This window comes from Erpetoichthys calabaricus, chromosome 7, assembly GCF_900747795.2.
Source record: "Erpetoichthys calabaricus chromosome 7, fErpCal1.3, whole genome shotgun sequence".
In the NCBI taxonomy this organism is placed as follows: domain Eukaryota; kingdom Metazoa; phylum Chordata; class Cladistia; order Polypteriformes; family Polypteridae; genus Erpetoichthys; species Erpetoichthys calabaricus.
The window spans coordinates 187,352,094-187,365,549 of record NC_041400.2 but is presented as its reverse complement, the minus strand read 5'-3'; the positions used below and the strand labels follow the sequence as shown (position 1 = coordinate 187,365,549).

The following is a 13,456-nucleotide window of genomic DNA, read 5'->3' as shown; positions in this document are numbered from 1 at the left end:
AATTTTAATGTCTCCTTGGGGACAAATAAAGTATAATCTAATTTAATGTAATGGTTCTTACTTTGTCTTTGACACTACTTTTCAATTTCTCTAGGTGTTTTACAAAACCACGCTCGAAAGTATAACCTTCCCATTGATGAGCTTAACTTTCATTATCATGTCGTTCCTTTTTATCGGGATCAGGCGGCTGTAACTGAAGCATTAAAAACCCTGAAATTTGGAGACGAACCTGAGATGGACAAGAAGGTATGGCACTTTTAACTAACGTACATTCGGTGGGCATTGCTATTATGCTCTGATTTCTAGTAATGAGTAGAACAGCCTGAATTTGATTTATTCTTCATGGATTCATAGATTCCTTAAGATGCTGGAGATATGCCACATGCACGTCAGAACAGCTCGTCTAGCTGAAGCTAACGATGTTTAGGCCCTGCCAGTACTTGGATGGGAGACCATCCAGGAAAATATGGGTTACTTCTGGAAGAGGTGTTGGTGAGGCTAACAGGGGGTGCTCTGAATTTGGATCTCATTGCCCCAGTATAGTGGTGGGGGCACTGTGTTATAAAAATGGTGCCGTCCTTTGGATGAGACATAAAACTGAGGTCTTGACTCTCTGTGTTCATAAAGAACCCTAGTAGTTCTTCATAAAGAGTAAGGTGTAAGCTGATGTCCTGGCAAAATTGCTTGCCACGGCCTAATCATTCTGGCCCCCTAATCATCCCCTGTCTCAAATTGGCTATCTCTCTGACACATACTGGCACAAAAATGGCTGTCGCTGCATCATCCAGGCAGACGGTACAAGTTAGTGGTGATTGAAGTGGCATCCAACTCACTGAAGCACTTTGAGTGGTAATAAAGTTCAACATAAATGTAAAGAATTTTTGATATTATTATTCTTCTTCCTTAGTGGAGGCTAGGGATCTGCGCCAGCAATCAGAAGGTTGCCGGTTCAGATCCCGTAAATTCCTGAAGTGACTCTACTCTGTTGGGTCCCTGAGCAAGGACCTTAACCTGCAGTTGCTTTGTCCTGGGTATGACATTAACCGGGCATCCAACCCTGCAAGCAGGTCCTCCCACTTGCAGAGAAAACGTGAGGCTGTAAAAGGGGGTTCTAATGCTCCATCAACCTCGCCATACATTTTAGATCCTCAGTCAGTCCTAAAGACTTGTGGTTTTGTTAATAAACATCAAAGCACCTCAGTTCTCTTCAGTGAAGTAAAACAAGTCTCCTGAAACACTATCTGATACTACATTTGGTTTATCTATTTTATAAATGAAGATATACAAAACATGTATCAACTTTTATGGTAGAAATCAGTCCACCGCACTCGACTTATCTCACCTGCAAATGTCCAAATCAATGCAATCTTGCTTTTCTGGTTTTGTCTCCAAACCGTCCCACCTGAGCTGACCCTCTAATGTCCTCATTTCTAATCCTGTCCATCCTTGTCACACCCAATGCAAATCTTAGCATCTTTAACTCTGCCACCTCCAGCTCTGTCTCCTGCTTTCTGGTCAGTGCCACCGTCTTCAGCCCATATAACATAGCTGGTCTCACTACTGTTCTGTAGACCTTCCCTTTCACTCTTGCTGATACCCGTCTGTCACAAATCACTCCTGACACTCTTCTCCACCCATTCCACCCTGCCTGCACTCTCCTTTTCACTTCTCTTCCACAATCCCCGTTACTCTGTACTGTTGATCCCAAGTATTTAAACTTATCCACCTTCAGCAACTCTACTGTCTTCATCCTCACCATTCCATTGACCTCCCTCTCATTTACACACATGTATTCTGTCTTGATGGTCCTACTGACCTTCATTCCTCTCCTCTCTAGAGCATATCTCCACCTCTCCAGGGTCTCCTCAACCTGCTCCCTACTATCACTGCAGATCACAATGTCATCAGCAAACATCATAGTCCACAGGAACTCCTCTGTCTGTCACATGGACATGGTGCAATGTCCATCACTATTGCAAATAAGAAAGGGCTCAGAGCCGATCCCTGATGTAATCCCACCTCCACCTTGAATGCATCTGTCACTTCTACCGCAGACCTCACCACTGTCACACTTCCCTCATACATGTCCTGTACTTCTCTGCCACTCCTGACATCCTCATACAATATCACAACTCCTCTCGAAGCACCCTGTCATATGCTTTCTCCAAGTCCACAAAGATACATTGCAACTCCTTTTGTCCTCTAAACTTCTCAATCAACATCCTCAGAGCAAACATTGCATCTGTGGTGCTTTTTCTTGGCATGTAACCACACTGCTACTCACTAATTATCACCTCATTTCTTAACTGAGCTTCCACTGCTCTTTCCCATAACTTCATGCTGTGGCTCATCAATTTTATCCCCCTGTAGTTACTACAGCTCTACACTTCCCCCTTATTCTTAAATATCGGCACCAGTACACTTCTTCTCAACTCCTCAGACATCCTTTCTCTTTCCAAGATTCTATTAAACAATCTGGTTAAAAACTTCACTGCTGTCTTTCCTAAACACCTCCATGCTTCCACAGGTGTGTCATCTGGACCAACAACCTTTCCATTCTTCATCCTCTTCATAGCTGTCCTTACTTCTTCTTTGCTAATCCATTGCACTTTCTGATTCACTATCTCCACATCATCCAACCTTCGCTCTCTCTCATTCTCTTCATTCAACAACCTCTCTGCTTCCTATTGTAATAAAGTACAATACCTTATAAACGTCTATGTTCCTATCCTCACCTATGGTCATGAGCTATGGGTAGTGACCGAAAGAACGAGATCGCGAATACAAGCGGCTGAAATGAGTTTCCTCCGCAGGGTGTCTGGGCTTTCCCTTAAAGATAGGGTGAGGGGCTCAGAGTAGAGCCGCTGCTCCTCCGCATCGAGAGGAGTCAGATGAGGTGGCTCGGGTATCTGATCAGGATGCCTCCTGGACGCCTCCCTGGTGATGTGTTCCGGGCACATCCAACCGGGAGGAGACCCCGGGGAAGACCCAGGACATGCAGGAGGGACTATGTCTCCCAGCTGGCCTGGGAACGCCTCAGGATTCCCCCAGAAGCGCTAGAAGAAGTGGCCGGGGAGAGGGAAGTCTGGGCATCTCTGCTCAAGCTGCTGCCCCCGCTACCCGATCTCGGATAAGCGGAAGAGGATGGATGGACCTTATAAACAGTGGTAAGTCCAAGGGATTTGAAACATTCTGATAAGGGGAAAGTAGAATGATATAGAATTCTACCAAGAGAAAACATCTTTTCACCCAGAAGCTGTCACTTAGCTCTCTCCATTTATTTATAAGGCACTTTACATTTGTAAAATGCTACATAAAAAAAAATTAACAAAGACAAAACAAGATAAAAACAGAGATAAAACAACAATAATTAGTGGCATTCTAAGTTCCAAGCCCGTGGCCTCAGGGCAGGGGCTTCCCTTCCGTGTTCTGGGGGAGGTATTGTGTCTCTCCTGGTTCTTCCATGGTAAAGGCGTTCTGGCCGGGCATGGGTCCCACACCGTAGGAAAAAAAAAATCACTGAAATGAGAATTTTGTTAAAATGGAGTTCAACTTTTATATTTCTAATGGAATCAAATTGCTTGCATAATTACTATTGGTTTCTTTTAAATTTTAGCTACCCACTTTACAAAATGGCGTCCTTGTTCATGGAATGTTCATGGATGCCTTTCGCTGGGATGATGAGACCATGCTAATTCACGATGCTTTACCAAGGCAAATGAACCCGGTCCTGCCAGTGGTACATTTTGAGCCTCGTCAGAATTATGTCCCTCAAGACTCGTATTACCAAGCGCCTCTCTACAAAACAGGTGCCAGAGCGGGAACTCTCTCCACGACAGGTAAAGTTACAAGGGTGAATTACGCAAAGCGATGAAATGTGAAATCGGGTCCTGCAAAATAATTACAGTACTGTGTGGCCGGGTTGTAGAAGTTGAATTTGGACAACCAGTTTGGTGTGCACCTGCTGTGTAAGGTAGGTGTGTTGACAAGACAAGAAAAAGCAGCTGCATTGCTTACTGGGTTTATGCCGAGTCTGTGCTCTTCTGAGCTTATGCCTAAATGATGAGATATAATTTGGTGTTTGCTATAACAAAGAAGTTTGAACTAAGTAGTCAATATTTCAGTAACGGAAAGGCTTCAACAAATAAAGTTAAAAGTGCTTTCTTCTAGTGCAGGGGTGGGCAATGTCAGTCCTGGTGAGTCGCAGTGGCTACAGGTTTTCATTCCAACCCAATTGCTTAATTAGAAAGAAATCCTTGCCAATCTCAGACCTTTTAATTTTATGCCATGTTAGTCTGGTGATTGGCAAAAATGGATATAATGAGGGTATTAGAAATAAACTTGGGCGGCATGGTGGCACAGTGGGTAGCGCTGCTGCCTCGCAGTTAGTAGGCCTTAGTTCACTTCCCGGGTCCTCCCAGTGTGGAGTTTGCATGTTCTCCCCGTGTCTGCGTGGGTTTCCTCTGGATGCTCCGGTTTCCTCCCACAGTCCAAAGACATGCAGGTTAGGTGCATTGGCAATTCTAAATTGTCCATAGTGTGTGTGACTGGTGTGTATGTGTGTGCACGCCCTGCCCGGGGTTTGTTTCCTGCCTTGTGCCCTTGTGTTGCCTGGGATTGGCTCCAGCAGATCCCCATGACCCTGTAGTTAGGATATACTGTAGCGGGTTGGATAATGGAGGGATGGATGAATTGTCTCTAGTGTGTGCTTGGTGTGTGGGTGTGTGTGTGTGCATGCCCTGCATTGGCCTGGCACCCTGCCCAGAGTTTGTTTCCTGCCTTGCGCCCCTATGTTGACTGGGCTCCAGCAGACCCCCGTGACCCTGTGTTAGGATAAAGCAGGTTGGATAATGGATGGATGGATGGATGTCACTGTGCTCTGTACAAAAAATATTTTATAAATCCACTCACATGTACAGCTTACACAAGGCCAGATTTAGTACACAGGGGCTCATCATTTAGAACTGGTAGGCAAGCATTAGAAGACAAGAAAGGGACAACTGCGAAAATGGGCATTGTACTATTTCTGTGTGTCAGAGTCAGCATGACATTGGATCGTCTTTTCTTTGTTTGGGAATGGCATGATTTACCTAAGTGGGGGCCTGCACATGGAGAAAGAGTATAAAGCCTTGGAACACTGCCCGGCACACCTTTGAAGCCGACAGACGGATGAGAGATAGCGTCATCCGATCATGAAAATCCTTCCAACGCAGTGACGAAAGTGGCAGACTCTACACATGGTCTTGTTATGGCTTTCTCATCTGTTATGCCATGTAAACCGTCATTAAAGAAAGCTACACTATTTCTCCTATGTGATTTCTTACCGCCGTATCACTAGGGAGGGGTATCGCCTTTTTATATTATATCTACAGGTGCTGGTCATAAAATTAGAATATCATGACAAAGTTGATTTATTTCAGTAATTCCATTCAAAAAGTGAAACTTGTATATTAGATTCATTCATTACACACAGACTGATGTATTTCAAATGTTTATTTCTTTTAATTTTGATGATTATAACTGACAACTAATGAAAGTCCCAAATTCAGTATCTCGGAAAATTAGAATATTGTGAAAAGGTTCAATATTGAAGACACCTTGTGCCCCACTCTAATCAGCTAATTAACTCAAAAGCCTTTAAATGGTCTCTCAGTCGAGTTCTGTAGGCTACACAATCATGGGGAAGACTGCTGACTTGACAGTTGTCCAAAAGACGACCATTGACACCTTGCACAAGGAGGGCAAGACACAAAAGGTCATTGCTAAAGAGGCTGGCTGTTCACAGAGCTCTGTGTCCAAGCACATTAATAGAGAGGCGAAGGGAAGGACAAGATGTGCTAGAAAAAAGTGGACAAGCAGTAGGGATAACCGCACCCTGGAGAGGATTGTGAAACAAAACCCATTCAAAAATGTGGGGGAGATTCACAAAGAGTGGACTGCAGCTGGAGTCAGTGCTTCAAGAACCACCACGCACAGACGTATGCAAGACATGGGTTTCAGCTGTCGCATTCCTTGTGTCAAGCCACTCTTGAACAAGAGACAGCGTCAGAAGCGTCTCGCCTTTGGACTGCTGCTGAGTGGTCCAAATTTATGTTCTCTGATGAAAGTAAATTTTGCATTTCCTTTGGAAATCAAAGTCCCAGAGTCTGGTGAAAGAGAGGAGAGGCACAGAATCCACGTTGCGTGAGGTCCAGTGTAAAGTTTCCACAGTCAGTGATGGTTTGGGGTGCCATGTCATCTGCTGGTGTTGGTCCATTGTGTTTTCTGAGGTCCAAAGTCAACGCAGCCGTCTACCAGAAGTTTTAGAGCACTTCATGCTTCCTGCTGCTGACGAACTTTATGGAGATGCAGATTGTCATTTTCCAACAGGACCTGGCACCTGCACACAGTGCCAAAGCTACCAGTATCTGGTTTAAGGACCATGGTATCCCTGTTCTTGATTGGCCAGCAAACTTGCCTGACCTTAACCCCATAGAAAATCTATGGGATATTGTGAGGAGGAAGATGCAATACGCCAGACCCAACAATTCAGAAGAGCTGAAGGCCACTATCAGAGCAACATGGGCTCTCATAACACCTGAGCAGTGCCAGAGACAGATCGACTCCAAGCCACACCGCATTGCTGCAGTAATCCAGGCCAAAGGAGCCCCAACTAAATACTGAGTGCTGTACATGTTCATACTTTTCATGTTCATACCTTTCAGTTGGCCAACATTTCTAAAAATCCTTTTTTTTGCATTTGTCTTAATTGATATTCTAATTTTCCGAGATACTGAATTTGGGACTTTCATTAGTTGTCAGTTATAATCATCAACATTAAAAGAAATAAACATTTGAAATACGTCAGTCTGTGTGTAATGAATGAATCTAATATACAAGTTTCACTTTTTGAATGGAATTACTGAAATAAATCAACTTTGTCATGACATTCTAATTTTATGACCAGCACCTGTATATAGTGTTGGGTAATGTAACATGCCGCCATTACAAAAGAACTTATTCCAAACGGAGTTAGTGCCCCCAGCTGGATTCAGCAATGTAAGGTTCTTTTATTGTAGATTTGTTCCTTGCCAAGGATCTCATCCAAATGATTTGAAGCCTAAAACGGATCATTTTCAGTCTGGCACATTTTTCTATTAAGTGTTTTATAAAATCAAACACAGATGGAAATGGAAATAAGTGAAATGGAGGACTGCTGTCTCCTATGTCTTTTACATCTTACTGCTAATAAGGAGCCATTAGAACAGAGAATGCAGCTGTTTAAGACTGAAATAAGAAATTAAGGGTGGAGAACCTTAACAAGAGAGACCACTAAAATGAAGCATCAAAACATCACTTAAGCAATAAGAGCTTCATCAGCAATAATTGACTCCTCATTAAGAAACTGGGCTGGAATAAAAACCTGCAGCCGCTGCAGCTCTCCGGGATCGACATTGCCCACCCCTATTCTAGGGCATGCTTGCTTTGACATTTTATGACATTTTAAGTCATGGTTAGAGTAAAACGGGGAACTTGTGGGTGACTGGACGTTGCAGGACAAGCTTGAGACTGTGCGGGCATACAGGAGTGTACTTTGGCACCTTAACTTTTAAGGATAACGAAACTGACAAGCGGCCTTTCGGCCAAGTGGACCAGGTTGACGGTGACCTTTTAAGGTATCTCTGTTCTGCCATGTCCTGTTAACAGCTATGTGTACCAATGGTATTAGAACTTATGTTATGAGCAAGAACTAAAGATCTGATTTTTGAATTTATTAAAGGATGCAGAGAGAACTTCTCTTTGTAACACTTTCATTTTACTGCTTTGCTGATTTGAGTGTTACCCTCGCAAGACTTACTGAGTGACGCTTCCTCCTGCCTGAACTTGTTTTCCTCAACGTGAAAAGGAGAACAAGGACACCCAGTGGTGGTGGCCGGTATAGTTTTCTTCCACAGGGTGCAGGAATGACAGGTCACGGAAAGGATAAAAACTTGGGACGCCAACCGGGTCGTCCCATTTAATCGAACAAATTCCAACAAAGAGCACCACTCTTGGCATCTGTATGGCCAACTTTTGAGTGAAATAATAACAAAAAGTATTTGGCTCTTAGCTGCAGAATTGAGGGTCCTTTTACTGGAGTTCCATCCGGCGGGTCTGTCTGATCATGAAGGACGCCTCCTACTGGACTGCCGGGCCACTTATAATGGACGAATTGGAAGGGGCGGAGCTAAGTGCCCTCACTGGGTGGTTTCTGGGAAAGCAGCAGTTGTTTGAAATCCATGCCACTTTTAGATGGATTGGTTAACTTCAGAAGATTTTAGTTGTCGTCTTAAATCCCTTGGCATCCACGACCTTCTTTCCGAGGGTCTTAGAGAGCTCCTTTGATCTTGGCATGATGATACCACACACGTCAATGGCAAAGGGAATGCCAGACCCCGAACATCTGTGAATCAAATAAGACAGGGTCCACCTGCATACTCCACGATGAGTTTTTAACCATTGGCACCTCATTAGGGACATTAGGGATTTGAAGTGGTGATAAATGTATGGGTATACTATCTTTATTCCTGTTGTTGAACCTGCATTTCTATTAGATTATGAGATTGAATACACCATGGACAATGCCTTGCAAAAGTTTGTCCTGTTTCAGAATCAGCTTTATTGGCCAAGTATATGTACACATACAAGGAATTGGACTCCGGTTTTACCTAGTATTATCTCTGAAACTGTGAGACTGACTTAAGTGTTCATGAGAGTGATGGCCTGAGGGAAGAAACTGTTCATATGTCTGGTAGTTTTGGCATACAGTGCTTTGTAGCGCCTACCAGAGGGAAGTAGTTGGAAAAGGTTGTGACCAGGGTGTGATGGATCTACAGTGATGTTTTCTGCCCGTTTCCTGACTTGAGATCTGTATAAGTCCTGCATGAAGGGCAGATCAGCACCAATGATTTTTTCTGCAGTCCTGACTGTCCATTGTAATCTGTTCCTGTCCTGTTTTGTGACTGAACCAAAACAGACTATGACAGATGAACAGAGAACAGACTGGATTACTGCAGAGTAAAATTGGATGAGCAGCTCCTGAGGCAGGTTGAACTTCCTGAGCTGACGCAGGAAGTACAACCTCTGCTGGACCTTTTTGACAATTGTGTCTATGTTTGGTGCCCACTTCAGGTCCTGGGAAATTGTGGATCCCAGAAACCTAAAGTTTTCCACAGCAGACACAATGCTGTTGAGTAGTGTGAGAGGGGGCAACACTGGGGGGATCCTCCTGAAGTCCACTGTCATCTCCACAGTTTTAAGCTTGTTCAGCTCCAGGTTGTTTTGACCGCACCAGAGGGCTAGCTGTTCGACCTCTTGTCTGTATACAGACTCGTCACTGTCCTTGATGAGGCCAATGATTGTCATATCATCTGCAAACATCAGGAGTTTAACAGACGGGTCTCTTGAGGTGCAGTCATTTGTGTAGAGGGAGAAGAGCAGAGAGGAGAGGACACATCCCTGGGGGGCGTCAGTGCTGACTGTTCATGTGCTGGATGTGATTTTTCCCAGTCTCACTTGCTGCTTCCAATCTGTCAGGAAGTTTGTGATCCACTGGCAAATGGGAGCTGGTACAATGAGCCAAGTGAGTTCTGGAATGATAGTATTGAACGCCGAGCTGAAGTCCACAAACAGGATCCTAGCATATGTCCCTGGAGAGTCGAGATGTTGCAGGATGTAGTGCAGTCCCATGTTGATTGCATCATCCACTGACCTGTTTGCTCGGTAAGCAAACTGTAGGGGGTCAAGCAGGGGGCCTGTAATGTCCTTCAGGTAGGTCAACACCAGTCTTACAAAGGATTTCATGACCACAGACGTCAGGGCGACAGGCCTGTAGTCATTTAACCCTGCGATGGAGGTTTTCTTGGGACCCGGGATAATTGTGGAGCGCTTAAAGCAGGAGGGAACTTCACATAGCTCCAGGGATCTGTTGAAGATCTGTGTAAATATGGGGGCCAGCTGATCAGCACAGACTTTGAGACAGGAGGGCGACACACCATCTGGACCTGATGCCTTCCTGATCTTCTGTCTCCTGAAGAGCTGACTTACATCCCCTTCACAGATCCTGACTGCAGGTGTGGTGTCAGTTGGGAGGTGCAGGGGCATGGAAGTGGGTGCTGGGAGTGTATTGTGATTGGCGAGAGTGAGAGGTGTGAAAGAGAGATTATCAAACCTGCAGTAGAACAAATTCAGCTTGTTGGCCAGTTGATGGTTCTCTTCAGTATGGTGGGATGGTTTCCTGTAGTTAGTGATGTCTTTCAGACCTCTCCACACTGATGCAGGGTTTTGTTGCATTACAACCTAAAAATAAAATGGATTTTTGGTAGGGTGGGTCAGCACCATTTGATTTACACAACATGCCTACCACTTCGAAGATATTTTTATAGTGGCCAAACAATAATTGAAAATTGAAGTCCTGAGTGTGTATAGATATTAACCCCCCAAAGTCAATGTTTTGCAGAACCCCATGTTGCTGCAATTTCAACTGCAGGTCTCTTGTTGATTGTCTCCATTAGCGTAGCACACATGGCCACTGGGATTTCTGTCCATTCTTCAGGGCCAAACTGTTCCAACTCTTTCAATTTCGATGGGTTGTGTTGGTGTCTAGCCATCTTCAAGTCCTGCCACTGATTCCCCATTGGATTGAGGGCTCGGCTTTGACTCGGTCATTCCAATATGGTTTTCACATGGCATTTGACTTGCTTTGCCTTTTTCGGTTTCAGAGACACTACACTTTTCCACTAACTTGATTGCTGCTTTGTCATCACGAAATCGATGAAGACGGTAATAGAGACTCCAGAAAAACAATAAACTGACTTTACTGTCCTTTGACCAAGGACACCACTTGCCCAAATGATGCAGAGGGCAGTCTAGTACTCGCACCTAGCGGCAAATGCCAGAACTAATGCCCCTTTAGAAAGAAATTACTCGTTATTTTTGGGTCACCCCTCGTAAATTATACATAAAGTACAACGTATAGTTGAATGCTTAGAAAATGCTTACCCTGGTGAGATGGTTTACATGTACAGTAAGTGGACTGGCACCATATCCATGGTTAGTTTATGCCATTGATGTTCCAGGGAAATTCTGTGGCAATACTCGACCCTATAATGGAAGAAAGTTGTTTACTCGTGGATGGAGAATGGTCTTATTGTCTCATACAAATCTAACAAAATTATTACTTTTTTCATTCTAGGACACTCAACAAACTTTGTAGTGACCGTGCTGCTACCATCAAACCAACACAGCGATTACTGGATTTCCAAAGGATCAGCTTTATTGTGCCAATTAAGTGAATAATGTTACACAGTGTGTGCCAACAAGTGCCAAAATTAGTCCTGAGCATATTTATAAAATACCATGTTCTGTATATGGATTATTTCACTAAAGACATCCACTTTTGTGTTGATTTTTTAATATGTAGACTGTAAAAGAGATGTTTTAAAATAAGTAATTTATGCTTAATCTCCTTCGGAATTTTGTAAAGCACTTCTTCAATAAATCAGCCTTCTGTAATCGTTGTTTCCTTCGCCGTCACTTATTTTTTCTCCTCCAGATTCACGCATATGGATGAACATTAATTGTGGGCCCACACAAATCCTACTTATGCTAAAAACCTGAGTCTATTTGTCGTGTTCAAGTAAAACGATAGCCTTTGTAATTGTCACTCTTCATTCTTATCAATCTGCTCGAGAAGCTTCTGCGGGAGCACTTGAATGTGAACAATGTCCATCAACCAGCCCGAGGCGACAAAAGTTTTACAGGTCATTTATTCTTCTCTTGTGCCCTGCGAAACATTACCGATTCATAATGCGTCTGTCTCTAAGAGCAAGGGAATGAAAGAGTTTCTTTGATGAAAAAGAAATGAGTGAAATAGATAAGCTCTTGAGGTATATTCTGTATGCACAAATACGCTTTTTGTCAAAAGCCGCAAACTATAGTAACGATAACAAAGCAGACCCTGTTAGCGCTTCTATGCCCCTCTGTAAAATGGTCTGTTACATCCTAAAGGTATCAGTGTCTTAGGACCCTCTGCGAGATCAGCATTCATTAAGACTCATGAAAGAGTGAAATAACATTTATATAGTGGATTCACTTTCTGCACACTTTAATATGCTGTAGATTTATTATTAGATAGATAGATAGATAGATAGATAGATAGATAGATAGATAGATAGATAGATGATAGATAGATGATAGATAGATAGATAGATAGATAGATAGATAGATAGATAGATAGATAGATAGATAGATAGATAGATAGATAGATACTTTATTAATCCCAATGGGAAATTCACATTCTTCAGCAGCAGCATACTGATACAATCCATCCATCCATCCATTTTCCAACCCGCTGAATCCGAACACAGGGTCACGGGGGTCTGCCGGAGCCAATCCCAGCCAACACAGGGCACAAGGCAGGAACCAATCCTGGGCAGGGTGCCAACCCACCGCAGGACACACACAAACACACCCACACACCAAGCACACACTAGGGCCAATTTAGAATCGCCAATCCACCTAACCAGCATGTCTTTGGATTGTGGGTGGAAACCGGAGCGCCCGGAGGAAACCCACGCAGACACGGGGAGAACATGCAAACTCCACGCGGGAGGACCCGGGAAGCGAACCCAGGTCTCCTAACTGCGAGGCAGCAGCGCTACCCACTGCGCCACCGTGCCGCCCATACTGATACAATAAATAATATTAAATTAAAGAATGATAATAATGCAGGTGAAAAAAAGACAATGACTTTGTATAATGTTAAATGTTAACGTTTACCCCCCCGGATGGAATTGAAGAGTCGCATAGTTTGGGGGAGGAACGATCTCCTCAATCTGTCAGTGGAGCAGGACAGTGACAGCAGTCTGTCGCTGAAGCTGCTCCTCTGTCTGGAGATGATACTATTTAGTGGATGCAGTGGATTCTCCATAATTGACAGGAGTCTGCTCAGCGCCCTTCGCTCTGCCACAGATGTTAAACTGTCCAGCTCCATGCCAACAATAGAGCCTGCCTTCCTCACCAGTTTGTCCAGGCGTGAGGCGTCTTTCCTCTTAATGCTGCCTCCCCAGCACACCACCGCGTAGAAGAGGGCGCTCGCCACAACTGTCTGATAGAACATCTGCAGCATCTTATTGCAGATGTTGAAGGACGCCAGCCTTCTAAGGTAGTATAACCGGCTCTGTCCTTTCTTGCACAGCGCATCAGTATTGGCAGTCCAGTCTAATTTATCATCCAGCTGCACTCCCAGATATTTATAGGTCTGCACCATCTGCACACAGTCACCTTTGATGATCACTGGGTCCATGAGGGGTCTGGGCCTCCTAAAATCCACCACCAGCTCCTTGGTTTTGCTGGTGTTCAGTTGTAGGTGGTTTGAGTCGCACCATTTAACAAAGTCATTGATTAGGTCCCTGTACTCATCCTCCAGCCCATTCCT

The 13,456-nt window shown here is 44.1% G+C and overlaps 1 protein-coding gene across 1 annotated transcript in view; it reads left to right on the top strand.

Moving 5' to 3' along the window:
• Positions 1–11,532, top strand: part of dnah6 (dynein, axonemal, heavy chain 6) — a 439,386-nt gene extending 427,854 nt beyond the window's left edge. Inside the window, exons 75-77 of the mRNA XM_051929949.1 lie at positions 95–246; positions 3,617–3,839; positions 11,213–11,532. Of these exons, the coding sequence (XP_051785909.1) occupies positions 95–246; positions 3,617–3,839; positions 11,213–11,316 (479 nt within the window). The 3' untranslated portion in view covers positions 11,317–11,532. The remainder of the gene's footprint in view (positions 1–94; positions 247–3,616; positions 3,840–11,212) is intronic.
• The last annotated feature ends 1,924 nt before the right edge of the window (positions 11,533–13,456 follow it).